Consider the following 27989-nt stretch of genomic DNA (forward strand, 5'->3'; position numbering starts at 1 on the left):
CACAGCACAGGGGGACAAGAATGGTTCCATGTCGCTGTTCCGACCTCTCGCTGTTCCGACCTCCCCTCTCCCAGCCCCCATGCCTAAACCTAACCTCCCCCAGACCCTAACCCAAAACCTAACCTCTCCCACCCCCACGCCTAAACCTAACCTCCCCCAGACCCTAACCCAAAACCTAACCTCTCCCACCCCCCACCCCCCCCACGCCTAAACCTAAGGTCGGCATTGCGGGTGGTCGGCATAGCGGGTGGACACCACAAGAATAAGCATGATTTCATGTGCGCCTTTATCTCACTTTGAAATGATTTCAGTACTCTGTCAATTGTAACAAAGTGAATTTAGATAATGCATAAAATGCTGAAGGGTTGCCTACAGTTTTCGGCAAATAACAGAAATAGGCCAGTCTGTTTTGAACATGTATATATGTATGTACCGTATGTATGTATGTATGTATGTATGTATGTATGTATGTATGTATGTATGTATGTATGTATGTATGTATGTACTATGTGTATGTATGTACTGTATGTATGTATATGTATGTATGTATGTATATGTATGTATGTATGTACCGTATGTATGTATGTATGTATGTATGTGTGCGTGCGTGCGTGTGTGTGTGTGTGTGCGTGTGTGTGTGTGTGTGTGTGTTTTCTTTGCCATTATGCACATTACTCTCTGCTGCTCATTGCTCACCTTCTTGTGGCCTATCAGCAGTGAGGCTAACAGCTCTTTGCACAGGGGAAGTTTCATCAAAGGTCTCCAAGCGTGGAGTTACCTTTTCTGGTGCAGAGTGAGCGACAACAAGATGAACCACCTCGTGGTGGCATAAGTCAGAACTGTATAGGCTATGGAAGAAGCCTTAGTTTCTGGCCATCCTTAAATCATCTTTGGCCTTTGCCAAGCGCTCCTGACACGTGACCCGGTCTCTTGCCCATTGGGTTTCTTTGGCTTGTACTTTCAGGAGATGATCGGCCTCTACTTGAAGCAGCAGAGCCTGTGACCGGGTTTCCCTTTCGGCCTCCTCTCATCATCATCATCATCATCACCACTTTCATTATGAGGTCATCGCTGTCCTGTAGCTCCCCATTGTGATGTCATACATCACTCATGATGTCACTATTTGCAGTAGCTCCAGGGAACTGGCCGGCCTGATTGAGTGAACTATTCTCATCAGTGTTTAAGGAGAGCGCTGTTGTAAAAGTGATTCTGAAATCTCTGTGTGTCACTGGCTTCTCTGTGGAGGCAGTATCCTTCTCCTAGCCTGGGTAAACCCATCCCCCACGTGACCTGCTCTCAGACCTGTTCTCAGTCACTATGTGATAGTGACTGGGAACTGAGAGAGCAGGTCACGTGGGGGATGGGTTTACCTAGGCTATCCTTCTCCCTGCTTCCCCCAGTGTTTCCTTCACATTTATTAACTGTCAGCATTGGATAGCATTACATTTTCTGCCTGTATGGCATTGACAAAAACAAAAGCATACAAATAGGATGTCAAGGAACTACTGGTAGCACTTTACATTACAGCTTAGTAACAACATGATAATAGGGGTAATAGTGTGATAATAAAGATGTAATAATTATGATATACCATGTATATACTGTAGACATGTAAAAGCTGTGTTTCATCTTAAAAAAGGAACACCTCACCCTATAAGATCAAACATAGGCTACATGTTCCTCTCACCTATTTATCCATCTAGATCGCTTTGAGAGTAGCTTATGTAAAACATGCCATATTTTTTATTATGCAACATTTTCTTGTTTGGGAAGGAGCGCTCTGGACTGTTGTTTGTTTGAGGTGCTCTTTGGATAGAGGGATTTGCCTATGGGAGTGCTCTGTACTTAGGGGGCATGCTCTGTAGGGGTGTGCTCTGTACTGGCCCCGACTGGAGCTGGATAATAGTGCCTAGTCCAGTGGTTCGCTAGCGGCTAGCCGGGCCAGCTAGCCTGTTCTCAAGTTGGTTCCGGGAACCCTCAGGGGTCCTTGAGGGGGTTCCAAGGATACCCAGCAAAAAGGAAGGAGTAGAATTTATTTTGACTAGAATTCCATCCATAAGTAACACAATGACAATGTATGACTATTTTGGTCATGGGTTTCATACACTTTCTGTAATAAAACATCTAAAAGCAAAAATCATATCACTTGGGGGACCCTGGGACAAAATCTTCATCCGTGGTCTAATTTGTGTCGTTTTATGGGTCCTTGACATGGACAAGTTTGAGAACCACTGGCCCACTGGCCCTTTGATATGTGTTACTGTATAGGATTTTTTTTAACGATTCCATCATGGCCATATTTTTTGTATTTATTTTGCACAACTATATAGACTCATTTAGACACATTTCAAAACAGAGTTAAACGTGCTTCAAGACAAATAATACTAAATAACTCATACATTTACTTTTCTTGATTTGCATGATTTATATTGGGCAGGCACCTAATGTAATTAATAAGCTACACTTAACTAACACTGGCCCACAGCACAGTGAACACACATTAGACATCTCCAGCAGTATTGGAAGCATCTATTGTGTTGCCCATTGTAAATCTCTGCTTCTATGTGTGCGTGTCAGTGGCCATTAGACACCTGACTGATCCAGCTTAAGAGGTGAGGTCTGTCTGTGTCTTTAAGCCCTGGAGCGCTCTCAATATGCCTGGAGGCAGGAACCCTGGTCTGGGTGGACTGCTGCAAGGAGATGACCTTCCACTGGCTGGCCACTCAACTTTGGAGGTATCGTGTGGCGGGTCTGCTGTTGACCTTTGGGGTTACCTCTCTGCTCATACTCCTAGAAACGCATTCACTGCAGCATTCAAGGTGAGGAACCCAATTCAGTCTTCCTGTAGGATCCGGTCTCATTGTTTGCACTGTGATTTTATAGCTACTAATGTTGACCATTATTATTCTGGCAAAGACAAAATGCAAAATTACCCAGATTACATTGTGTTGAGGAGGTGATTTGCATTGAAATTCTGTTTCTTTCATTTCAAAGCCATTATGTTTGGCACAAAGGCTGGAGTCAAGCACCAGGGGGGGGAAGAGAGTCTGATGATGCAAACCAAAGGTCAACTAATAAACCATTCCAAGAGCATAGAGGAAGAGGTGGCAGCCAGCCAGCCGGTGCACAGGCTCAAAAGGATGCCCATGGTTATACCATGCAGAGGACAAGGCTCAGTACTTCACCTGTTGCTTTCCTCAAAACACACAAGACAGGAAGCAGCACGGTCCAGAATCTGCTGTTCCGCATGGGAGAAAGGAGCGGTGCCACATTTGCTTTCCCTTATTACACCTACCAGTTCAGCTACCCAGATAGGTATGCCAACATGCGTCTGCTTTGCAAGTCTGACCAGAATTTCTAGAATGGTGTTAGACTAAAACCACTGAAATGAATACTAGGCCTGTGGCACATCTTGGTCGCCTAGGATTTTGAAATTATGAAAAACCATAGTTCTGCCTGCACGTGTGCTATCAGTGCTTTATACATTTTATAAATATGCAAATTTTGTCTTTCCTCTGGTTCCAGATTCAGGGCAGAGTTTGTGGATGAGTTACCTGATGGCTCCTCTCATTTCGACATACTTTGTAGCCACATGCGCCTAGACTTGGGACAGCTGAAACAGGTGATGCCCCCAAACACCGTCTACATCACCATCCTCCGCGAACCTCTAAGAACGTTTGAGTCCATTTTCTCCTATTACACATCTGCTGTTCCTGCTTTCACCTTTGCCAAAAAGGCAGCTGAGGCAGCAGGGCACAAGTCACCACTGTCACTCTTCCTGGAGTCCCCCGAGGTCTTTTGGGACCCTAAAGAGCCTGGGGATGGCCTGGGAAAGAACCCGATGACCTTTGACCTCGGTCTGGACGGCCGGCGGTGGAACTCCTCCTGGCTGGCTGAACTGACCCTACTGGAGGAGACCTTCCACCTGGTGATGATCGCAGAGCACTTTGACGAGTCCCTGGTCCTCCTAGGGGCCCTGCTGAAGCTAGAGCCTGAGGATCTAGCCTACGTCCGCCTCAACGCCCGCTCTACTCAGGATGCCACTCCGCTGGATGACAAAACCAAGGCCAGGATGCGGGCCTGGAACAGCCTGGACGTTCTGCTCTATGACTTCTTCCTGCAGTTGTTCTGGGAGAAGGCCAAGCAGTACGGCCTGGAGAGGCTGAACGCGGAGGTAACTCGGCTGCGGGCCTTCACACAGAGGGTCAGACGGAGCTGCGTGGCCAGGGAAGGGGTTCCTCCTGGGGAACTGGAAGATCTGGTACGGCCCTGGCAGACCGATACGGTTACCATCTTGGGTTATCAGGTGCAGGGGAACCTGACACAGCAGGAGCAGGGATTCTGTGTGCGACTGGTGCTGCCTGAGCTTCAGTACCATGCCCATCTGTATTTCCAGCAGTATGGTCGTGACATGAGAGCTGTGCCTACAGAGTAATATGTGTAAGCTCAGAAGAACACAGTGCTTACATCCTAGAAAGGATATTTAAGTGTTTAATCTTTCTATAAATAAAACAAAGCAGTTGCATTGATTTAAATACTTTTCATGATGGTTATAGATTTGCAAATGAATGGTTAATTTCAAATTATTAAAATATTTATTCAGATAAAACAAAAACAATCCAGCTCTTATCCTGCTTGATCTTTGTGTCCTTTTCCTGCTGCAGCATATGCACCATGTCTTACTACACTTACAAGCCACTTCTCCCAGAAAGTCCAGTTATATTCATTCAATGTTTATCATGTGCGAGTCACATGGTCACAGGAATCCAATTTTCTAATCCACTCAAACACTGCACATCCTGTCACATGACATCAAACATTCAGAGCCCTATTCTCTCATAGTACAGTGCTCGCCTGACTGGTTGTCTGCAAGTTACATTTATTTTGTAATTTAAAATAGGACGAGCAACTCCAGCATGATTTGATGACCAAACGCAAACTGGGTGTGATGAGATTCCCTGCTAATGCTCTTTCAGAGTGAAAGTTATGGAACGACAAACAGAACAACACATACAAATGTACTAACAAACTAAAAACTATGCTATAAACAAATTTCAATTTAACCCCTTCATCAGCTGAATTACATTCACTGAAACCAATACTTTTAAAAGAATAAATAAACATAATATAAAAGACTGCATAACAGCAATAAAAAATAGTGTCATTATTTAGACTTTTAAGGGTCCCTTGAAGTTGCTGCTTGTGGAGGTTGAGGATAGTTTGTTCTTGTAATTTCCAGTAGTTTCCACATAGTTCACTTTATGCCCCTCATGGCATATTTTGCCTCATTTTGTTCATAACAGGACAAACTCATCCATGCTGTTGTTAGTGTTAGAGCTTCTCCGATTGTCCTTCCTCAGGATGTGGGTGATGTTGTTTGATGGTGTATCGCACACCTCCTCCTCCTGACTGTGTCCTTCTGCGAATATGAACATGGGGTACTTCTCTGCAGATGTGGAGAGAGCCTATAGGGAGAAAGACGATGCCCAATGAATCAACCAATCCAGGAAGAATCCCCTCCCCCACTATTTATTTACAATTAGTTTACAACCACATGGCTACAACAACAAAGCAAAATCCCACAAAGTAAGACACGCGTTGTATTAGGGATTGCCTCCAAAAAGCGACACAGTAGCATTGTAGCATGCCAAAGCTTCCATGAATAGAAGCCCACATAACCCACACACATACCGTATTAACAGCTGAGCACAGTGATTCAAAGTCCTTCTGGCCTTTGGCATAGAAGCCTATGGTGCAGCTGGGGTCCATGCGGGTGAAAGTCATTTTCCTGGGATATTTACAGTGAAATGACTACAAGTGGTGTGAAGAGAAGAATTTAAAAAGTCATTAAATTCAGGGGGAAATCATTTAAGATTGCATTTCTTTATAAAGTTCTTGTAGTTGACTCTACATTCATTCATACACACGTTATGATCATATCTGGTTCCCTGGTTGCATCGTTTACATGAGCGATCACAGCTGTCATAGGAGGAAACAAAACAGAACAAAAAGAGGAAGACAATATCACTTCCTCATACCTCCAAGGGAAAGTTTTCCTGCCTGACGTCCACTGTGGACTGACAGTAGTGAGGATCCAAGTACAGCAGATGGTCGTCTGTAGCACAGCAGGCCAGAGAAACGACAAGTGAAAGGACTGGCAACAAACAACTGAGCAGAATAATAATGAGGCCAACAGTGTGATATCCTGTACGAACCTTGAAACCCAACGAAGAACAAAGAGTGCTTCGGTTTCCCCCCGATGATTCCGATGCAGCATTGTAACGCCAAGAGTTTCTGTGGAAAAGACGGAGGAATGGCTTGTTGTTCTCTAGAGCACAGGTTCTCAAATCTCACGCATCCTCATCTGAGAAGATTTTGTCCCAGAGAAACTCATGTTGTTCATTATTAGTATTGAGTTGTAGTGTCTACTGTCTACATCGTGGGGAGATAATAATGGTTGACAGTGAACCTATATTTAGAACAGCAATTTTAACACATTCTATATTTAGGCTAGCTTGAAGTGAATCACACTAATTTTGCTGGGAGCCCCTGTTTTGAGAACCACTGTTCTAAAAACACAGTTTCCCCATGAATTGCTTGGCTACATGGATTGCATGTAAGAATCAATGCATTTTATATAAATTCTGTTTGTGTATGAGATGAGGTTACTTTGATACAAGCGATATAGGTGGGATTGAATTCTTGTCCTCCAAGTCGCACAGGGACCAGGATGATGACAGACTTCCAGGACTGACTGGTTCCTGTGGTGAAAGGAGGTCGCTCACACAGCCTCTTCACATCCTCTATGTAGACTGCACACATAGAAAAATATAGGGACAGAGGAACTCACATCACTGAAACAAGAAACAACCGCCCTGCACTTGTATGCCTCCACCCACAAGTCAAGTTGCAGTCTACATCCATGTCTGTCCAGACTCAAACAAGCACACCTTGAAGCCCACGGCACAGTGGTGTGGTTTATTCAGCCTTATGGCACTTTAGACAATGTTTGGCAGTCCCTCAACAACACAGCTAATCATGTTCAACTGGGAAAACGGCCCTACCCTTAACTCTACCCTCCCAACACCTACAGTACATACTAGGGTTGTGCGATGTCAACCAAATAGCTATCGCGATGGTTCCACAGTGAAACATCGCGATCGACGATGGCATCGTCGTGGGGGAGGGGGGTCGCTGCGGTGCCGTAATGCCGTTTGTCTGCCGCACGTTCACGTTTCCAACAGCACAGCTGAGCTCTACATGAGCCCAGCAGGCTTGGATAGGCTACTACTACAGCACAGAGCCAGGCGCCTGAAGCAGTGGCTGTCACTACCAGCAATATTGAACGCTGCAAAACAAATAACGTTAAAGTTACAGATTACAGATACTGACAGAATTACTGGGGGATATAACGTTAGATTCGTGTGGGCTCAGTTTTTAATCTAACGTTAAGAAGAAATAGAAACACAGCAGCAGGAAACAGGCATGGAAACAGGTGAGTTGAATTGACAGCTAAAGAGTTGTAACATTACATTGGGTTGAAAACAGGAAAGAACGTGAAGTTTCTTCTTTGTCTTAAAGGAACACTCCGCCCATTTTCAACCAGCTTTGTATCATTAGAACATCAGTAGTATATCAGAAAACTGTAAACGGTTTTGAAGTCTGTCATTTAATTTGACAGTTATTGAGTGTTAAAGTGTGGACCAGTGACATCACTGGTCCACACTAACTCAAATTAATAACTCATTAACTCAAATCAACTCTCATTAACTGTCAAACTATTCATCATTCATCTAGTTTGACAGTTATTGAGAGTTGATTTGAGTTAATGAGTTATTAATTTGAGTTAGTGTGGACCAGTGATGTCACTGGTCCACACTTTAACACTCAATAACTGTCAAATTAAATGACAGACTTCAAAACAGTTTACAGTTTTCTGATATACTACTGATGTTCTAATGATACAAAGCTGGTTGAAAATGGGCAGAGTGTTCCTTTAACATTTTCACAACAACACAACCTACTTCTGCTTATCCGCCCCTCCTCCTCCTCCGCTCTACCGCTTCTCTGAACTAGGTGCGCTTGTTTAATGCCGCTCGCGCGTCCCCCGGTGAGTGGACTTGGCCTCTTTTATTATTAAAACTGCAAAATTCTAATTCAAACAGATAATTAATCACGATGGTCAGATGTAGAAGGCTCAGAGGTCGATGGGGGTCAGCCCATCGACGATGGTCGATGCCATCGTCCATCGTGCCAACCCTAGTACATACCCCTATCCACTCCCCTAACCGCGACTCTCTATGACCTTCCTATGCCTAGATACGGCCCCTTTCCGCCCTCCAGAATAGAGAAAATACACAGAAAAAAAGAAGAGCTACTCACTGGTGCAATCTTGTGCAACATATAGGGCCAGATTGGGAACCTCCACTGATGCCGCCACAGCTTTACTGAAACACAAAGACATTGTGCATCACTAAAGGAGGTTAAATCTTCTTAGTAGATGGTTTGGATGATTGGTCCAGTATCACCACAGGTCTCACCGGAGGATATGTGCCACAATGGAAGGGCCGTACCAGTCCCCAGCCTTCTTCCCGGAGCTTTTCCCCAGCTCCACCAGCTGGTGTACCCCAAAAGGGGCTGTGGGGTGGTCTCCGAACCATGACACCACCTTTCTGTGCATGGACTCCATGCGGTGGTCCAGGTCCAGGAGGGAACCGAGGCTCAGTTGTCGAACCCTTTTTTTAGGCAGAAAATTCCATCCACTGGTTGCGTTTAATGCAGGACGCGGCTCTGGGAGATCCATGTCATCTTTCACCACGTGGTGGCTCAAAGCCCAAGTCCAGTCTGGAAATGACAGCATGATGAAGTCATATAAAATGTAACAATTAAATGAACCTCGGGCAAAGCTAGTTTATGTTACTTGCGATGACTGTGATGTTTGGAAAGCTGCAAATGTAGCATAATACACCAGAATTTTACATTACAGTGGGATTATGAAGTAATTTTTCACCAGCATATTTTCATCAAGACTGTATACATTTATACTCTTTAGCCTTAAACCAGATATGTAATATTGTGGTGTGCCTGTGTGTTGTGACCTGGTGGCAGTAGGTGTTGGAGTAGGCCTTGTGCCAGCAGCATCTGCCCAGTGCGCAGGATACAACCCCAACCGCTGTCTGTGGTCAGAGAGCTGCCTGCCAGCTGAGGGAAACCCCGTCTGTATGTCAGCCACAGAAGAGATGCAAAGGACTGACGGAAACCCTCCTTCTCCGCTGGCACAAAGAAAACAGACCAGCAGAGAGCCTGAATTTTAATTTAATTTTAGATTCACATGACCAAGCTGATGTCAGAAACTATGGCGGGCCTATTGCTCAAGTCAAGTATTAGAGAATTGAAGCATGCTGCAGAACCGGCAGGCCTCACCTTGATGACTCAGCAGGTAGGCGTGTCCAAGCATAGTCAGAGGCGAGCTCTTTCTGAAGTGGGATTTCTTCTTCAAGGACCAGCCTGATATGGTGAAGGAAGGGAAAACAGCTTTATTTTCCCAAAACAAACAGAACGGCTCTTGAGATAAAAAACAACAACAACACAGTAACTATAAGCCAGCAAGAATTTCGGATAGGTAAATGGACCATATTTGACGCTGTTCCATGCTGAGACCAAGTTGACCAACTTGGATTTGAGTTTGCCTTGGTCCTCTGCCTCTTGGTCGTGCCTGCTCTCTTCCAAGCCCTGGGATGCAGTAGAGTCAGCAGAGATGTAGAGCCAGTCGTCCATATGGTCATCCTCAGAGGACTGGCAGGAGGAGCTGGGATTCATAACAACTGGGGCTGACCAACACTGAGTGTGGAGAAATGATCCTTATCGCCATTCGCCATAGCAATCTATGCAGATATCATAGGAACATGAACACGACCAATTTATTATACATGACACTATGCACCTGATGGATAATGCTGTGAAGCAAATGGTTTTGTTTGCCAAACTCTGTTCCTGAAAAGGACAGGTCCTGTGTAGAGTTAATTTTAACCACGGCAAAGTCAATAATTGTCCATGGTGTGGAAAGAGGAAAACCACGTGACATTAACCAGTGACTGAAGGAATTTCAGATGTGCCAATTTAGCTAGATGCATCACAAGAACAGAGTCAGTTCTTCATAGCCATTAAAGCACAGGGCTGGGGTTGCACAAAGCACCTTAAGTTAAGATTTTCCTTAGAGTCCGAGTTAAGGTGTCCATAAAATGAAATAGGTTGCACAAAACACCCTTAAATCTTCTCTTTCACGTTAAACATTTTAAGGAAAACATAAGCATAATATTTAATGGTGTTTTGGTGCAACCCCGGCCCCTGTGCTTCCTGTATGTCATCTTGAGGACATGATGGTGACAAGTGACGAGCAGCAGCTTTGCTTCTCAGTTCTGTGTTACAATTTTCAGGGTCATTATTCACAAAGGCACTACACAACGTGTGTGCGTGACGTGTCCAGTAGTTTAATAATAGCTAGGTAAAACCAAGTTGTTCTTCTCCATCTCACAAAAACAACAATCCAAAACGAAAACAAATTTGTTCTAGTTTTGAATTGTTTTGTTATGTTTATGAATGTAATACTTTATACTTATAACATAACGTCTACTGTAGCAATTAGCCTCAACGCGAGACTCATCAGTCACTATTCCTATGATGAGTCTGGCGTTGAGGCTACTGTAGCAATATGAACTTCCTACTTCCTTCCTTATTAGCTAACGTTAAGTGAGCAATTTCTCATGGTAAATCCATCCACTCTTCATAATCTCAGCATGAATTAAGTTATGAATCCATAATCTATTATTTTACCTTTATTCAGATATTGCCACTGTGTATCTCCTTTAAGAGCAATCCACTATAGTTTCCACGGAGATGCCTGTCTGTATTGGTTGGTTATAAAATAACTCAACTGACTCGATCCTCGAAGAGGAATGCACTTGAGCCGATTTGAGCCAACTGGCATTTCACTTCCTGTTTACGTGTTATCGCTACTGCAATTGGTCAACACTGAACCAATCATAGTTTAGCTTACAATTGTCTCCTATGGGACGTATGGGACTCTGGAGCCAATGCTCTGGAGCCTCTCCACTTGATACTTGACACTACAGTCCTTTCAACAATGCAACACATCTCTTGTTTTCACTATTAGAAAAATGACAAAGGAAACAATGTATTTCTCTGCATTTTATTACATTTCTGCACTAGAGGCTTTTTTGCATTAGTTTTTCACAACAGTGGCTAGGGGATATGTTGCAATATGAATAACAACAAATAGAGATGGTTGTATTGGTATAAAAGTCATACACCTGGACAAAGATGGGCATAACAGCAATATTGCAACTCTGTCTTATGGAATGACAAGTTGAAACTGCACAACATGGGACAGCCACACAGATTCATTTAGATGTAAAATTCAGACATTTCAAAAACAAATTTCCGTAGCAAAGCAGAAATTCACTAACTGATGACATACAAAAACATTTGAATAAATAAAAAAGTGTAATAAATAGATAAATAAAAAGAATAAATAGTAAATAAACATATTTGACAAAAAATAAAGTGCAATTTCCTCACATCATCTTACACAAAAACACAGGCATTTAACATCTAGCAAGACGGGGGTTCTTCTCTGTTAAAATAAACACAGCATCATGGATAAAGTTAGCATGGATCTAATGTTATTTAAGCTAAGACTGTCTAGGAAATTAAAACTCATATTTAATTTGAATCGGTTTGTGAAAAAAATGATACATCATCATTATAATGTATGAAATGTAAAGATCCGCAGGCAGAAGTTAGACTATCTGACTTCTCATAGATGTATGCTAATCAGTGACTTAACATAGCTGACCATTCATTTCCACCTCAGGAGCTCTCTTGTGGTGGTGGCTCTCATGAGGTGTCATGTGCTACTGTCCGCAAGGTGGCAGTCTAAGACAGGTCTGAGCCTGATGTCCCAAAACTACCATAATTTATGCCCAAAACCATCAAGATCATTTTAGTACATAGGAACACAAATACAATCTCACCACTAAGATGCTCTTAAGAAACCTAAACCTGGGTGTGTGTGTATCGCTTACTACTGAATCACTGACAAGGGCACTCAGTTTTACTGTAACTGGGAAATGTAGGATTGCATATTATTATACATATCACTGTAAACAACACATTGTCCCTAAATAAATGAAAACACTGGCACTTTCCTTTACACGTTACATTATACAATACTAATTTTGCATACATAGAAGGGAGCGAGAGAAAGAATGTTTCTAGCCTACTTTTCTATAGTCTGGTTCTTTGCACAATTCATCACCTGACCAGACTCACAACAAATGCATACCAAGCTTCCTCTACATCTCAACACACTAATGTACTCACATCATAGACTATACAATTGCACATTTCACAAAGGTCAATGAAGACTAGTTTAAAAACAAAATCTGTTTGCTTGGCTTATTGCAACCATTTCCCATCTCTACTAATATCTTCTTGTCTTGAGCACAATGTAAACTTAGTAAGTGGGGGACACCAAAAGTGGCAATAAAAGCACATTGCATAGTGTCCCTGTGCAAGTTTCTCTAGTCCACCTCAAATCCACTGGAATTCAGCCCTTAAACAGATCAGAAACAAACAATGTTTTGATTTCTCATTAGAGGATAAATCAATTGCCAGTGATTTATCCTCTAATTCTCTCTTGGTCACTGCAAGCATTTTGGTATCTTGATCCTGTTTGCAATATGATACATCGGACTATTACATATTGACCTTCGCTACATGACAACTCTCACTGTGCCTGAACCCTTTGAGTCTGTGAGTTTTAAGGAAATGTGTGCTGTACTTTGACTAATTCAGCTGAACTAAAGGATGGCACTGGAGCTGATCTGAATGGTGACTGACTTGACTGAGTAATGCCCATTCATAACAGAATCCTGCCTGTTCGCGTGCAGTAACAGTATGCTTTTTGTGGTCTGTTGAAAAGTTGTTCACAGTGTTACCTACCATAAGGTCTGGTTTATATATTTTCTATCTTCTCTTTAAATATTCGTTATCCTTTTCCATTTTGTACGATGTCGAACATGCATTAAGACATACGCTTTTTGACTATATACAACACATTGTGATGAATGGTACATACATAGACCTACAGCATGACACCTTGTACACACAGTAGCTGATGCACCTTCGTTCACATCTCTTTTGTCTACAACATGTCAATCTATTTGGTGTTTTTTTTAGGCATTTATGTTTCCCCTTCATTCAAGGGTGGAAAGTATCAATTCTCGATATGTGTCATTATGATGCTACAGTATGATTCAAATGTAAAAGGCATTGTATAGGAGAGTCTGACCCTTTCCTATACTCCCAGATCATGAATGATGCTTGGAGCTCCGTGTGTTGGTCTTATCAGACGGGCCGGTGCCAGCGGCCCCCGCAGACGCTGTCTGGGCCCCCCGTCGACCACCCCCGGACGAAGCCTCGGCTTTCCCTGCTGCACTTCCACGCCTCTCCTCGCTTGCCTTGGGGGTGTCTTTTCCCTTGGCCCCCTCCTGCGATCCCACCTTCATGGGTCCCAGCACAGTTTTGGCCACACTGGTGAGCTGGGTGACGAAGCTGGCCTTGTCCCCCGGCGACACGGGCCGTGACTTGCTCGAGCAGGGCAAGGCTGCGTTGGAGGAAGGTGACATGGGGTTCTCCTCCAGGACCTCCAGGCGGGCCCTCTCCTCCTTGCCCCCGAGGTAGCTGCTCGATGGGCCTGATACCTTCTCTGCTTTGGATCTAGTGGCGGCTGGTACAGCGGCGGTGGATCTTGTTGGAGCTTGGGTCGGAATTGGAGGTGCAGGTCCTTTGACTTTGGTGGTCTCAGTTGCTTTATCACTAATGCCTCCTCTCACATGGCTCTCTCCAGTCTCTGTACCTTTGCTCAGCTTGGACTGCTCTGAAGCCACTACCTTCTGCATGGCACCTTTGTCTGCACCTGCAATGCCTTTCCCTTTCTCCTCAGTCTTCTCCTGAGGTTTCGCTGCAAGGCCACTGTCTGTCTGTGTGCTCTGTTGCTTACTGACCTGTGGTTGCAGGAGCTTTGATGCGGCCGGAGTTGAGATCTTCTCGCTGGGTTTACTCTTGGCCCCTGCTGCGTCTGAGCTTGAAGTGTTTGCAATTGGCAGTTTATCCCCAGAGCTGGGCTTGGTCTCCGTAGTGGGTGGGGCAGGTGCTGGACTGGACTTGGTCTCCACTGCAGCTGCGACTGCTTTGCTCTTTGGAGCCTCAGCAGAAGTTAATGTCTTCCCCGCGTCAACAGCACTGGTTTTGGACTCGGTTTTAGGAGCTATGCTTTCAGTTTTGGGCCCATGTAGCTCAGATGCCATGGCCTGGGTATCTTTCTCTCTCCCTGTGAGCAATGTGTCACGGCTAAGCGGCGACTCCTGCCTCCCCAGCCTCCTCACAGGCTTCAGGCCTCCCATCTCCCCTACCGTGGGAGGAGAGGGGGAGGAGGACGATGAAGGAGAGGGGGGAGCGGGCCCATTCTCTCCCTCCATCTCCAGCAGACTCTGCAGGCTATGCTCACAGTGGAAGGACTCTCTCCTGTAGTCCCCGTGAGACACCTCCAGGCTGTGCTTACGCATCGACACGCCGCCCGTGAGGGGGGAGGGCGACGATGATGAGGAAGAGGAGGAAGTCAGCACGGGCGCTCCCAGCTTCTCGGCCGACTGTACTCGCTGCAGCAGGGGGGATCTGGGCGGCTCGGCGCTCTTAGGGCGCGGGCGGGCGGTGGGGGGCGAGGAGTGGAGCTTGGCGGGGAACGTCTGCGTGGTGTTGGAGCTCCCTACCGTGTGGCCAGAGAGAGGCGGAGGAGAGGAGGTGGTAGGGGAGGGGGTGTGGGCCAGGGGGGACAAGGGGATGTTGCCGGCAGACTTGCAGCGGGCGGAGCGGTACTGCCGGTGGAGCTTGGGCGAGAGTCCATGCAAGGAGCTGGGTCTCATGTGCTGCGAGGCTGCCGGAGAGTTGGGAGTGCTGGAGGCCGGGGAGCTGCTCTGTGACGAGGTGCCTGAAAAGGACAAAGGACACATCTAACTTCTCATTCACATTATTTCAACTTTGTACTTCTGTGCATGTATTCTCCATATATATAGTAGGCCTCTCATACTAACCCAGGTAGGGGGATTCTGGAGTGGAGCGGTAACTCTGAGTAGGAGAGCGGGCAGACAGGCTGTGGGTAGGGGAGCCAGGGAGACTGTCTCCAGACGACAGAGAGCGGTTCAAAGAGGAGAGGCTCCGGCTGGTGTGGAGCAGGTTGGACTGCTTGGTGATCTTCCTGAACAAGGAGCTGCGCTTCTTACTGGAAGACAAAGCAATGATATTTCATGATGAGGAGGATGAAGGATGTCACAGTAAAGGGTAAGTGGAAGGAGATTGAAAGAACATTCAATTGAAAATAGTGAAAACAGATTATGTATTCTTGTTTAGAGATGCATCATTTTGTGCATTAACCCACTCTTGTCCCTCCTTGGCCCCTGTCCTCTTGTTGCGCCGTGCCATCTTGGATTTGTAGCTGGACTTGCGGGCAGGACCCACTTTTATAGAGGTGTTTTCAAAGGGAGTAGTGGTAACTGTCACCTTGTTTCCACTCTGGAGATAAAAAAAAGTATTATTCATACAGTATTATCTTATTAGCAAATTTGATCTTGGCCATCCTATTATGAAAGTCTTTAATGAACTTCAAAACAAACATGAAAAGAGACAGAAAGCAAACATGAAAACAGACAGACAGACAGACCTTCAGGATGAGCTCCACCACCTCAGTGTGGACCAGACCATGCACCGACTCTCCGTTCACATGAGTAATGAGGTCACCAGCACTGAGTCCAGCTTCCTGGGCGGGGCCTCCATCCTCCACATGCTGCACATTACAACAAATGACTGTCACTCAAACAGATTTAGTCACTTAGGTAGAAAAGCTGTTCATCTAGTATGTTAGAGCGCTGATGGAGCACTGATCTGTCTACAAGCTGGCATAAACCAATGGTTACGGCCTTCGAAAGGGCAAAATCACTATAATAACAAGCCCATTGTCTGGCAGATAAGCACCACCCCACTTGTCCTCATCTCTCTCAATAGAGCCGTCAAGGACGACTCATGATGACATGAAGTTCTGCTCTCTCACCCAGACCATGTGGTGTACGCTGTAGACGTCACTGTCTCCCATGTAGACCCTGATGGCTCGGAGGGTGAAGCCGTACTTCTTCCCAGAGCGGTGGATGGTGATGGGGGAGCGCAGCACGCTGACCGTGGGCGAGTAGTCCCTGCTGGGAGAGGAGTCCCGGGATGAGGGGTTGGAGGAGATGGAGCGAGGAGACATGGGGCTGGCCAGAGGGGAGGTGCCATGCTGCTCCACTGTGGACAGAGGGACAAAGATAAGGTTTAAGGTTCCAGTCACTGAGCCCGGGCAACTCTACCAATGTGCTAAGTGAGCGACAGCAGGGTGGAGGGTCACAATTGTTCCTGAAGTCATTAAGCTAATCAATCAACGCACATGACTCATATTTTAACATTTAACTGCCACGGCTCTTGTGCACTTTATTGTGTCTTTCTTAATTTTTTAGCCTAGGATCTAATTGCCGCTGCGGGACAAATAAAGTTGATTGAATTGAATTTAAATTACAGGTATCAAATCAGGAAATGATTATTACGGCTTCTTATTATTGCAGTGTCACGCACTAATAGCAAATTCAATTTGAGAAATGCTGAACAGCGTCTGTACCTGCTGGAATGATGACAGACAGAGCGGTGGCAGAGGCAGATTTAATAACTTTAGTTCCTGGTCTTGAGTTGTGTTTCTCCCCCTCGACAGAGAGCTGCTGGTGGCGGACCCTCCGCAGCACCAGGTCAGTGGTGGCCCCCCGAGGCCCCTGTGGATCTGGAACCCCCAGAACAGCAGCACTGCCTGCCAGCGGCACTGACGCATCAGCGGGTCTCAAGAGCTTGTCTGTGGCGTGACAGAGATATGAAATTGAACGGTACATACATACTTGACATTTCTTGTCTAGACTAGGACAAAAATAGTTTTTTAGTGTTTTAATAATTTCGGTATTGTGTAACTGCCGAAGTTATAGGTGCAAGTGCACTGATGAAAGTAATGCATGTAGCTGAAATGTTTGCTTCTTAGTTATTTTGTACATAATAGTTATTTTTCTCAATTGCCCCTTTAATTTGTGTTGCAATATGTTATAAATGCAATAAATGAGTTTTTCTGAACACAAAAAAAGGTTTTGTCCTAGCATTTTATTTGCAGTCTGCAGAATTATTTTCCCAATTCCCACTTTTCTAGTTTATAATATTTTGATCTTGGGCCTGCATTACAACTGACCTTCATCTGAGCCAACATTTTAACTTTTTTCTTTGTATGTTATCATCAAAGCATAATTCCCATCATTCAATAGTGTCATAGTGCTGCCTCATTCGCTGTTACCTCCAGCAGTGAGCCCATTGCCCTCTTTAGGGGTGGTCTTCACATCCCCCTGGCTGGAGATGGTGCTCATGGATCCCTCCAACGAAGCCCCCCTGGTCTTCACCTGCGGCTGCCTAGTGGGGACGGGCAGCTCGGCGTCGACCTCCAGTGGCGAGGCAAAGCGGTGCGTGTCCATGAGGGCAGAGAAGCGCCTGCGGGCTCCGGAGGGAGGGCTGGAGTCGCTCTCAGTGAAGGAGGACTCAGAACAGGACAAGCGCTTCCTGGAGAGCAGAGAGCAGAGATTAGAACCACGCCCATCCATGAGCCGCACCAATCAGTGTAGCTGTCCTTTAACACAGTGGTTCTCAATGTGGGGTCCGGGGACTTCAACATTATTAACACAGAATGTAGAAGAATGACTATTTTGGTCATAGTTTCACTTGTATCTCTCATCAGAGTCAGAGTCATAGTAGTCATAGTCAACTCTAAATGTTTGGCCCGAGAGACAAAATCACATGGGGTCCGTGGCCCTAATGTGTACTAAATTAGGGGTCCTTGATATGAAAAAGGTTGAGAATCACATCAGACTATTTCTTTCATTTGACATTACACCGTTTTAACGTGATTATTCCATCACGAGTGCAAAGTGAATCAACTCACATCTCAGGTGATCCAGTCCTCCAGCTCTTGTCCCTGAGGGTGAGGCTGCCCAGGCTCTCTCTCTTGGCCACCCGCTCCTCCCTGGGCACCTTGTGCTCCCGTCGAGTCACGCTGGGAGGTTTGTGCTCCAGCTGGGACAGATGCTCCATACTGCTGTACACCTGCAGGGCCACACGAGGAGCTATATATTTCAGCTTTTATACAAAGAGTATGAAAGGCAGAATAGTGGTCGGGTAAATGTGTTTTGTGTTGGTATCAGACCTATTTCTTTCTAATACTGTAGTATGTGTTTACGGTTTCAGTGCATGGAGTACCAGGTGGGTGAGTTTACCATGTCAGTCAAATTCAAATACTGTCAGGTAGGTTGTACATAAGAAAAATTCTATACAAATAATCTAATAGATTTGTCAAAAATGTTGGGGCACTGATTGTATTGTCCTATGTCATCTGCCACTTAAGACAAATCATAAAGTACCATATGTATTTTTACCATGGTCTGAGTCCAGTACTATAGTAGAGAGAAGCGTCTGCACATCCACTATGCAAACCAGGTGCTAGACTAACAAAGCTATACGTTGAAAAGAAAAAAGTCTGCACTCTGGAGCATACTTGAAGACTTGGAGTTTATTAACGTTTCGGTTCAACAACCTTCATCTGAGTCCAGTACTAAACAGGTTCTGCCTGACAAGAGACAAATAAAGTCGTAGTATACTGTTTCACTTCTTGGTGTAAAAAAAAAAAAAAGGACCCCCCCAAAACACTATCCTCATCCTGGCATTTAGAGACCTGTAAAATATGTATATTATAGGCAAAAAAAAAACAAGAACAATGAAGTAAGAGGCATGTGATCAAACTAAAGTTTGCCTTCTTCTTCTTATCACTGTCAAGACTGACCTTGCTGAAGCGAGGGGAGCAGGATGAGAAGCGTCGGATCTCCAGCGCCGGCTCATCGTCATTGGTGTCGTCCTCGTCGCACGAGTGGATGTGATGGTAGCGCTCAGAGCGAGCTGCGGAGGAGAGCGGACAAGATGCCACAGCTTTACATCTCTCTCCCTGTTCTCCTTCTCCATTTCTCTCTCTGATCTCACTCCTCACACACACACGCTCCTGACACCGGCTCAAACCTCATGAAAAAAGAGCCGCGAGAGGTTAAGCCGTCTTCAAAGCTGTAAACTCACACTCCCATGCGCATGCTGACTTTACACATTCAAGTCTAAAGATGGAATATAACACTAATCCTGCCTCTGCAGTGGGAGACGACGATGATTCGGGAGACTCAGAGCTGGAGAAGTTCGCCAAACATTTGGATGAATAAGAATTTCCTGAGCTGGTAGGGAACTGGAGAATGAAACTCTGCTGGAGGGTCCAGCACTCCTGAGAGCGTTCTTTGCAGACTTACTGTCAAAATAACTGGTGTCTTCCTCCGACTCCAAGTGAGGGATGAACTCTGCCTTCTGTCTCAGCAGGCTGTTCCAGTCCACCTCTGTGAAGAATGAGTGCTGCTTCACTTCAAAAGCACCGCCTGGAGGGCCGAGAGAGAGAGAGAGAGAGAGAGAGAGAGAGGGGGAGAGAGAGAGAGAGAGGAGGGAGGGAAGACAGGGGAGTCAGGGGGAAAGCAGCAGGATGTAGACCAGTGGTTCCCAACTAGACATGGAATGATATGAAAGTTTCATATCACGATTATAGTGACCAAAATGATCACGGTTATCCGTATTATCACGGTTTGTTAAAATGTGCTGAAAATGTTCAAAAAGTACTAATACACTCACAGGAATCATTTCACCATGTTTTATATTGAAAACTCAGACCCAAAAAGGATTGATACACTCACTGAAATCATTTCTGCAAGGCTGCGCGTTTGCATCTGGGAGATGGTTGCCAACTTTGGTTGATGATGGACACAGTATTTACCATGTTTTTCAAAACACTGTAATCATGGTAATGTGGTAATCACAGTTAACCACGGTTTTAATGATAATGAAAATATGAAATGGTACGGTTATCGTTAGGAATTTGGTCACGGAATTAAAACCGGTTATCGTTACATCCCTATTCCCAACCTTGGGGTTGCGACCCAAATTGGGGTCGCCCGTTTGTTGTTGTTGTTGTTGTTGTTATTTTTACACCACACAATTTAAAACTACCAAAGAGGATTCTGGCCACATGTGACTTATTTTACTTTAAGTCAGGATTCTGAGAATAAAGAGAGAGATAGAAAACAAGCAGCAATATGAACTTCTCCAATTTACAAATCAGCAGTGCAAAATTGACTTCTAAAGCAGGTAATCTTTGGTCCATGGATCATGTTCAATATTGGTAAAAACCTTTCATCATAATAAAACGTGATGATATGAATTGCAGTTTACTGTAAATCCCAACTGCAATATTCTGTGTGGATATTGCTCAACCCTACCATCACATTTAAAATCTATTACACAGTGAATATTGAACTGAAGCTTGAAAATGTATATTGCAAATCAAATCATCAATCACAATATCTTGTCAGAAAAATCACAATTAAATATTTTCCCCAAATCGTACAGCCCTACTCTAAAATACATACTAAATACTGTATGTGTGTCACCAAAGCCTCGGAGGGCAACTAACTGACCTGTGCCCAGTCGGACCAGTGGGTTTGTCTGCAGGAGAGCGGAGATCAGGTGCTGGGAGTCAACAGGCAAAGCCTCATCCCCCTCTGGCCACACTATGTCATCTACACAGCAGAGAGAGGAACGGGATATTAGGACACGTACATCTTTGGTGAAGAACTGACCTGTCAAAGGGAAAGAGTGAATCGGGTCTGCAGAAAAAATAAAGTAAACAGATCACTCTTGTTCACGGCTGACTGAATGGCTCCACATTTGGCCAATTTACAGCTAGCCGAGCATCTGCACTGTTTAATGGACTTAATTTAAAATGTAGAAAAGTACAAAACAGACTGAACACCCATCCACCACTGACCCTTGACTCCTCACCTGTAATGACCTGTCCGAACAGCTCCTCTGGAGTGTCTCCGAAGAACGGCACGCAGCCCACCAGGAACTCGTACAGGATGATGCCCATGGCCCACCAGTCCACCGGCTTCCCGTAACCTTGGCGCAGAATCACCTCTGGGGCGATGTACTCCGGAGTACCGCACACCTGGAGGAAACACATCCGCGCTTCAGCTCATCAGCTTTCTCAGAAGACACTATCCTCATCTATTCCATCGTTCATTAGGGCAGATGCTTGCCCCAGGACCTCTGGCTGAAGAGCAGTGTCTTAAACCACTAGACATGCGTGCCAAGATTACAGCTTGGTGCATTTTTACAGTGGCGCTGGACCAGCGGTCCCGCCGGGGTCATGAGATGTAAAAGTCAGAACAGTCAGTCAGTCAGTCAGTGATTGAGTTAGTCAGTCAAATGGTCTGCATTTATATGCCGCTTTTATCCAAAGCGCTTTACAATCAGTAGGTAGTCTACATTCACCCATTCATACACCGATGGCGGCAGGCTGCCACGCAGGGTGCCTACACACCATCGGGAGCAAGGAGGGTTAAGTGTCTTGCCCAAGGACACAACGACAGCAGCTGAGAGGGAGCGGGGATCGAACCGCCAACCCTTGCGTCATTGGCCGACCCGCTCTACCTCCTGAGCTAAAGCCGCCGCTAAAGCCGCCGCCGCCAGTCAGTCAGTCAGTCAGTCAGTCAGTCAGTCAGTCAGTCAGTCAGTCAGTCAGTCAGTCAGTCAGTCAGTCAGTCAGTCAGTCAGTCAGTCAGTCAGTCAGTCAGTCAGTCAGTCAGTCAGTCAGTCAGTCAGTCAGTCAGTCAGTCAGTCAGTCAGTCAGTCAGTCAGTCAGTCAGTCAGTCAGGGACGTTTAGTGGTTAAAGGGCCGTAGATAGGGATAGGAATGTGGTAGAGAGTTGGGATTCGAGGGTTGGGTAGGATTAGTGGGTCAGGGGATATGGGTGGTGTTGGGGGGAGGGGGAAAAAGCGGCGTGGTCTAAAACAGGGGTTTTCAAAGTCTGAGACTGTGGGCCTCCACTCAGACAAGCCTTGGAAAAATGTGACCCCCCCCCCCATCCCATAGTGTCTAGTCTATGGCACAGACACTCACCAATTGAGCCAAGATAGCCTGATATTGCTGTTTGTATCTCTGAACTATCTCTTTAACCAAATCACATGCATTTAGGCAATTTTAAGTGATCTCCTTTTGATAACTAATAATGTAATATTTTCTCAGTTTGGAGCCCCCCTGGGGAGACCTGCCTCCCACTTTGAAAACCTCTGGTCTAAAAGGTTTGCTTTTGTCCCTAACATAACTAATATCTTCTGACATATAACATCATCCATGAAGTTTTTATTTTTATTTGTTTTATTTAAATCTTCATGCAATTCTATTCTGACAGTTGTTATATATTACATATTTCTAAAATAATGATGTGACCTGACTACAAATTTCACTCTAAACATTATTCTGAACCAGGTAGGGAAATATTAAAGCAGTACATTTTTTAATTAGGAGACTTTTCACACAGCGAGTAGGAGATCACTGCCAGGACGCCAGGACAAGAAGATGAAAGCAGCGGTCTTGGGTTTGATGTGCAGATGGGAAACGCATCAAATGTGAACAGATTTTTGGCCGTGATCATAATCTACCTGCCCAAGAAATAATGAGGCCTAGTTTCAAAGCATGAGCACCACAAGGCCGACAGAAAAATTAGAATAATGAAGGGAAATACTGGCTTATTGTTCTGTCAGCTGGTAATAGTTTCATTTTTTTTTAATTTTGAATATGCCTGGCACACAAAGGCACAGAATTTGTTTGCATAGAAATGAAGACATCAAAAGGCATTTCAACTTTGCTTGGATCACGGTGAAAGATAGTCTACCGCTGTAATACTGCCAAAAAGACACACCAATAAACAGTGATGATATTGCATATTTGATTATTTTAATCTTACCATGCACTTTTAATCATGTCTTAAAGGAAGGACATTTTCACACTTTATTACAGACAAATCTCTGTAATGAATTATCTATGATAGCAAAATTCAAATCTGGCTTCAGTTGCGTGTTGGAGTTACTTCAAGTGGATTTGACACTGTGGAGCCAAATATACACTATAATGCAGAGGTGAAATGTACAAGTACTTGAGTTGTTTTTTGAGGATTTATAATTATAATGCTATACTTTTACTCTTACTTGAGTAATTTAATAATAAATATTCTACTTGAGTACTTTTAAATGTACACTGACTAACTGAGTAAATCTAGATTTTTGTTTTGTATACCACACTATGAAAACAGCACAGTAGTATTGGGACTGTCCGTGAACAGGTCCAGAATCACTTAATTGGTGGCTCACACCAATTGAATTAGACAGGTGTAGATGATCAAATTGTAATGATCTCTATCGTCAGATTAGTTCAGAAAAATCTCAGTTTCATTTGACACTGCTGATAGCCATAGCAAAATGGATGTATCTGATTGTGATATTGTCCGCATCATACCTGTTTATCCAGAAACTCCCGGGTATCCTTCTCTATGTGTCCTTCATATAAGTTGGTGGTCAGACTCATCAGACCCATCTTGGACAGGCCGAAGTCCGTCAGCTTGATGTGTCCCATAGAGGTAATCAGCAGGCTGCGGACAGAGATACGTTTATAGAAAGTTTTATTGTGCAATTTTGCAATGACAGAAAGAGATTTCTCTGGCTTCATAATAGACCACGCAGAGCAACACAACAACAAATTATATTCTAAACAACAATAACAGTATAAAGAGGATGCAAGAAGATTTGAAGTTAATTTATGCCAGTCGTCAGTGTACTCAGGGCTTCTTGCATAGTTTAAATACAGTACAGTGAGTTACATTTGTGTTCTTGGTTCCATTTGACATCCTTCACAGACAAAAACATGCATTTAAAGTAGTATAATGTGTGGCAATGTTTTGCCACATTCCCAGTTTGCTACAGTTTAATGAAAGCTCATTCCATCTTACTTGTCAGGCTTGAGGTCACGGTGGACAATGCCATAGTTGTGTATGTACTCTAGTGCCAGGACGGTCTCGGCAAAGTACATGCGAGCCATTTCCACGGGCAGAGCCCCGATGTTCTTCAGCAGGGTGGCACAGTCTCCCCCTGCCAACACAATTAGCCATTTGATTAGCTTGCTGCTAACACGAATAATGACCGTAAACATCCTGTGGTATTGCTGCGTTCACGTGCTCCTCAGAAGCTCGTACTTAACCAGTTGTGCAGTGGTAATTACGACATGACAGCATTCAAGTGCTCTTGGTTGGAAAGTCGGAAAGGGCAAAAAACATGGATGCCAGAAGTAAGATTGTTTTCTCATGGCTGCTGTTTTTTTTTTACCAAAAGCAAGTAGTGGGTCATTATGGTAGCTACATCGACTAAAAATAACTATGAACAGAATAACGATATATACTGTATAACGTTTTACAGTCAATTGGTGACACCGACTGCTTACTTTCCGCCATTGTTGTATGCCCGAAACCTCACGCACCTCACAACTTGGGTATCATCGAAAATCTCCCAAATTCCCACTCGTAAATACGACATTTGAGATTTGACCATTTGACATTAGTGCTCACAACCCGTAAATACGATATATCCGAGGAGCACATGAACGCAGCATATCTCTTGCCCGAGAAGATTTCATTTTCCATTTAGGCGAATGAACAACATATGCAACAGAACTGTATGCTTGGATGCAATAGTCAGCAATAGTAGGCATTGTATTAAATTCTGTACATTCAGTCATTGCTGTTCTAGTGGAGTCATCTTGCATAGTGTAGTCAAGGGTATATGGAGGAATCCTATGCAAAGTATGAATATCTCTTTCAGTGGGTATTCAGAATCAGAGTATACTCATGCATCTATTAGCATTATAATATAAAGGAATGGAATCACTGTGTATGTATATACACTCAAATAATCTGTTTAATCTGTTTAATAATCTGTTTTGCGGTACAGCTTGCAATGCTGTAGCAATGCTATCAGTCTCTCTTCATGGCTGTTAATATTATAGTGTTACAAATTCTTCCCATTTTACAGGCCGCTGAGTGCTTAAACGGCTCAAATGTCTCCTCAAATGTCACACACGGACAGTCTCACCTTCCACGTACTCCATGACCATGCAGAGGTGCCGGCGGGTTTCAAAGGAGCAGAACATGGAGACGACGAAGGGGTTCTCCGCGAAGGTGAGGATGTCTCTCTCCACAAAGGCCTGCTGGATCTGGTTCCTCAGGAGCAGGTTCTGCTTGTTGATCTTCTTCATGGCAAAGCGCTGGCGTGTCTCCAGATGACGGACCAGGTACACAGCACTGGTACACAGGCAGACAGACAGAAAGGCAGACAGACAGACACCGACAACGACACACAGGCAGACAGGGAGACAGACAGACAGACAGACAGGCACACAGACACACACCATTATCGTCTGACCTCTCTGTGTATTACAACGTGAAAATTACGATGTGAAAATGGCTCCTTTGGCCTGTATGTCCTCCACTCACCCATACGCTCCATTACTGATCAGCTTGATGGTCTGGAAGTCGGTCTCCTCTGGTGGTTTCATCACTCTGAGCTTACCCTATGGAGCAAACATCACAGAGCTGATTCAATATTCAATATGATCCAACGTGACATGACCCCCATCAATGATATCCTGTAACCTCTGCTGTCTCTCTCTCTCTCTCTCTCTCTCTCTCTCTCTCTCTCTCTCTCTCTCTCTCTCTCTCTCTCTCTCTCTCTCTCTCTCTCTCTCTCTCTCTCTCTCTCTCCAGGGCCTCATTCTATAGGTGTGCCCTCCATCCTTGTGGATGTATCGTAGGTTATTTTGTATACTTGTGTCGCTGCCTATTGTAAGATGTATTTATGGACTAAGTCCTGTATGTACATTGAATCTGATATTCTTCTACTAGCTAGCTTATTTCTTCTTGCTACCGTAGATATCACAATAATTGATTGGATGGTTGATCTATTTCTGATCATAATTTACTGTGTATATGTTTGTACGGGTTTTAGTGCTTTTCCTTGTAGGGCCTGTAGATAAATAAAATACTACTCCTGTTCATTACTACTCCAGGAAGATAGAGGGCGCTGTGAACTGCAGACACAGTGTCTGGGCGGAGCCTAGACCAAAGATTATAAAGGAGTAGAAGACCCTTTGTTCTGGGTCAGTTGCCATCTCCAGGAAGTTGTGTGAGCAGGCAGTGATCCGGATCCGTTTTGTTGGACTTTTGTTTTGTAAATAAACTATGTTACAATTTACTCTCTAGTAAATGGACTTATTTAAAGGTTCAAACGGAATTCCTCACGACAGGCCTCCTGCCCACAATATAGCTGATGGGCTGATTGCCTGATTGCTTCCTCCTGTCAGCCTCATCCCTATTGGCTACTGCTGACTGGCTGGTTGCCAGTGGCTGACTGGCTGGTTGCCTGTTTAAAGCCAACATGAAAAGCATGCTGGTGATGGTCGTGCTGATGATGGTCTGAGGACCCAAACGTTCTCCTTTTTTGTTCTCACTTTGGCACTGTTTCTTTCACCATGTAAACAAAATTTCTATTTTTGCATCCAGAGAGCCTCTACACAGTTTGATTACTCAACCCCATCACCAGGCTGAAACAGCTGCCTAAAACAAGCTGGTTCCGCATGTTGCTGTTATTTAGTTATTATGTTGCAATTATTTAGTTATTATGTTGCAATTATTTAGTTATCATGTTGCTATCATTTAGTTATTAATACTGTCTGTCAACATGAGTGAGTCACCACTCTCTGTTGGCACTCTCTCTCTCTCTCTGCTGATACAGTTAAAGTGGGAGGCTGCTGAGATTCAAATGATCTTGACAGATAACGCAAAGTTGTTGCAGTTCTGTTCTGCTCCACTCTCTCTTCTTTCGTCTCTAGACCTACTTAAGCAGAATTTGGGCAGTTGGCAACAAGCCTAATAGTAGAGCGATGGCTTAGAGATTTCAAAGAGACGCATATCCTGTGTTTTTTTTTACTGCACGCACCAATCAACATAAATGGGCTCAATTAGTTGGATGAATGCATGTGTGCCAAGCCATTAGTGGATGAAGCAGTCATTTTCAGAAAAGCCAACAAGGACCTTGGCAGTCCCAGTCTCACACTGTCACTTTGCTAAGGCAGTCCCAGTCTCACACTGTCACTTTGCTAAGGCAGTCCCAGTCTCACACTGTCACTTTGATAAGGCAGTCCCAGCCTCACACTGTCACTTTGCTAAGGCAGTCCCAACCTCACACTGTCACTTTGCTAAGGCAGTCCCAGCCTCACACTGTCACTTTGCTAAGGCAGTCCCAGTCTCTCACTGTCACTTTGCTAAGGCAGTCCCAGTCTCACACTGTCACTTTGATAAGGCAGTCCCAGCCTCACACTGTCACTTTGCTAAGGCAGTCCCAGTCTCTCACTGTCACTTTGCTAAGGCAGTCCCAGTCTCACACTGTCACTTTGCTAAGGCAGTCCCAGTCTCACACTGTCACTTTGATAAGGCAGTCCCAGCCTCACACTGTCACTTTGATAAGGCAGTCCCAGTCTCACACTGTCACTTTGATAAGGCAGTCCCAGTCTCACACTGTCACTTTGCTAAGGCAGTCCCAGTCTCACACTGTCACTTTGCTAAGGCAGACCCAGTCTCACACTGTCACTTTGCTAAGGCAGTCCCAGCCTCACACTGTCACTTTGATAAGGCAGTCCCAACCTCACACTGTCACTTTGCTAAGGCAGTCCCAGTCTCACACTGCCACTTTGCTAAGGCAGTCCCAGTCTCACACTGTCACTTTGATAAGGCAGTCCCAGCCTCACACTGTCACTTTGATAAGGCAGTCCCAGCCTCACA

At 44.7% G+C, this 27989-nt stretch overlaps 3 protein-coding genes across 3 annotated transcripts in view; 1 reads left to right on the forward strand and 2 right to left on the reverse strand.

Annotated features, from left to right (window-relative positions):
• Positions 1-2700: 2700 nt before the first annotated feature.
• LOC310788490 (galactosylceramide sulfotransferase) lies at positions 2701-4435 on the forward strand (the record flags this gene model as incomplete). Its single annotated transcript, XM_083650035.1, has 3 exons — positions 2701-2819; positions 3097-3315; positions 3526-4435. 3 exons carry the CDS (start codon positions 2701-2703, stop codon positions 4433-4435), a joined length of 1248 nt encoding a protein of 415 aa, XP_083506161.1.
• A 122-nt stretch (positions 4436-4557) lies between these two features.
• Positions 4558-10944, reverse strand: atg4db (autophagy related 4D, cysteine peptidase b). Its single transcript, XM_083649220.1, has 11 exons — positions 10834-10944; positions 9633-9884; positions 9424-9507; positions 9099-9272; positions 8541-8844; positions 8383-8447; positions 6670-6812; positions 6216-6294; positions 6039-6115; positions 5692-5811; positions 4558-5465 (listed from the first exon to the last, which is right to left on the reverse strand). The coding sequence occupies exons 2-11, from the start codon at positions 9817-9819 to the stop codon at positions 5295-5297; spliced, it is 1404 nt and encodes a 467-aa protein (XP_083505346.1). The 5' UTR covers positions 9820-9884; positions 10834-10944; the 3' UTR covers positions 4558-5294.
• A 2447-nt stretch (positions 10945-13391) lies between these two features.
• mast1b (microtubule associated serine/threonine kinase 1b) overlaps positions 13392-27989 on the reverse strand; it is a gene marked incomplete at both ends in the record, with an annotated part of 53141 nt that continues 38543 nt past the window's right edge. The window contains 16 exons of the mRNA XM_083649063.1: positions 13392-15070; positions 15174-15361; positions 15518-15651; positions 15800-15922; positions 16187-16416; positions 16784-17008; positions 17492-17751; positions 18131-18291; positions 19025-19137; positions 19530-19652; positions 20742-20843; positions 21106-21271; positions 23621-23753; positions 24111-24249; positions 25246-25454; positions 25647-25723. Coding sequence (XP_083505189.1) covers positions 13392-15070; positions 15174-15361; positions 15518-15651; positions 15800-15922; positions 16187-16416; positions 16784-17008; positions 17492-17751; positions 18131-18291; positions 19025-19137; positions 19530-19652; positions 20742-20843; positions 21106-21271; positions 23621-23753; positions 24111-24249; positions 25246-25454; positions 25647-25723 — 4062 coding nt within the window. The remainder of the gene's footprint in view (positions 15071-15173; positions 15362-15517; positions 15652-15799; positions 15923-16186; positions 16417-16783; positions 17009-17491; positions 17752-18130; positions 18292-19024; positions 19138-19529; positions 19653-20741; positions 20844-21105; positions 21272-23620; positions 23754-24110; positions 24250-25245; positions 25455-25646; positions 25724-27989) is intronic.

This window comes from Poromitra crassiceps, assembly GCF_964638095.1.
Source record: "Poromitra crassiceps genome assembly, chromosome: 13".
NCBI lineage: Eukaryota > Metazoa > Chordata > Actinopteri > Beryciformes > Melamphaidae > Poromitra > Poromitra crassiceps.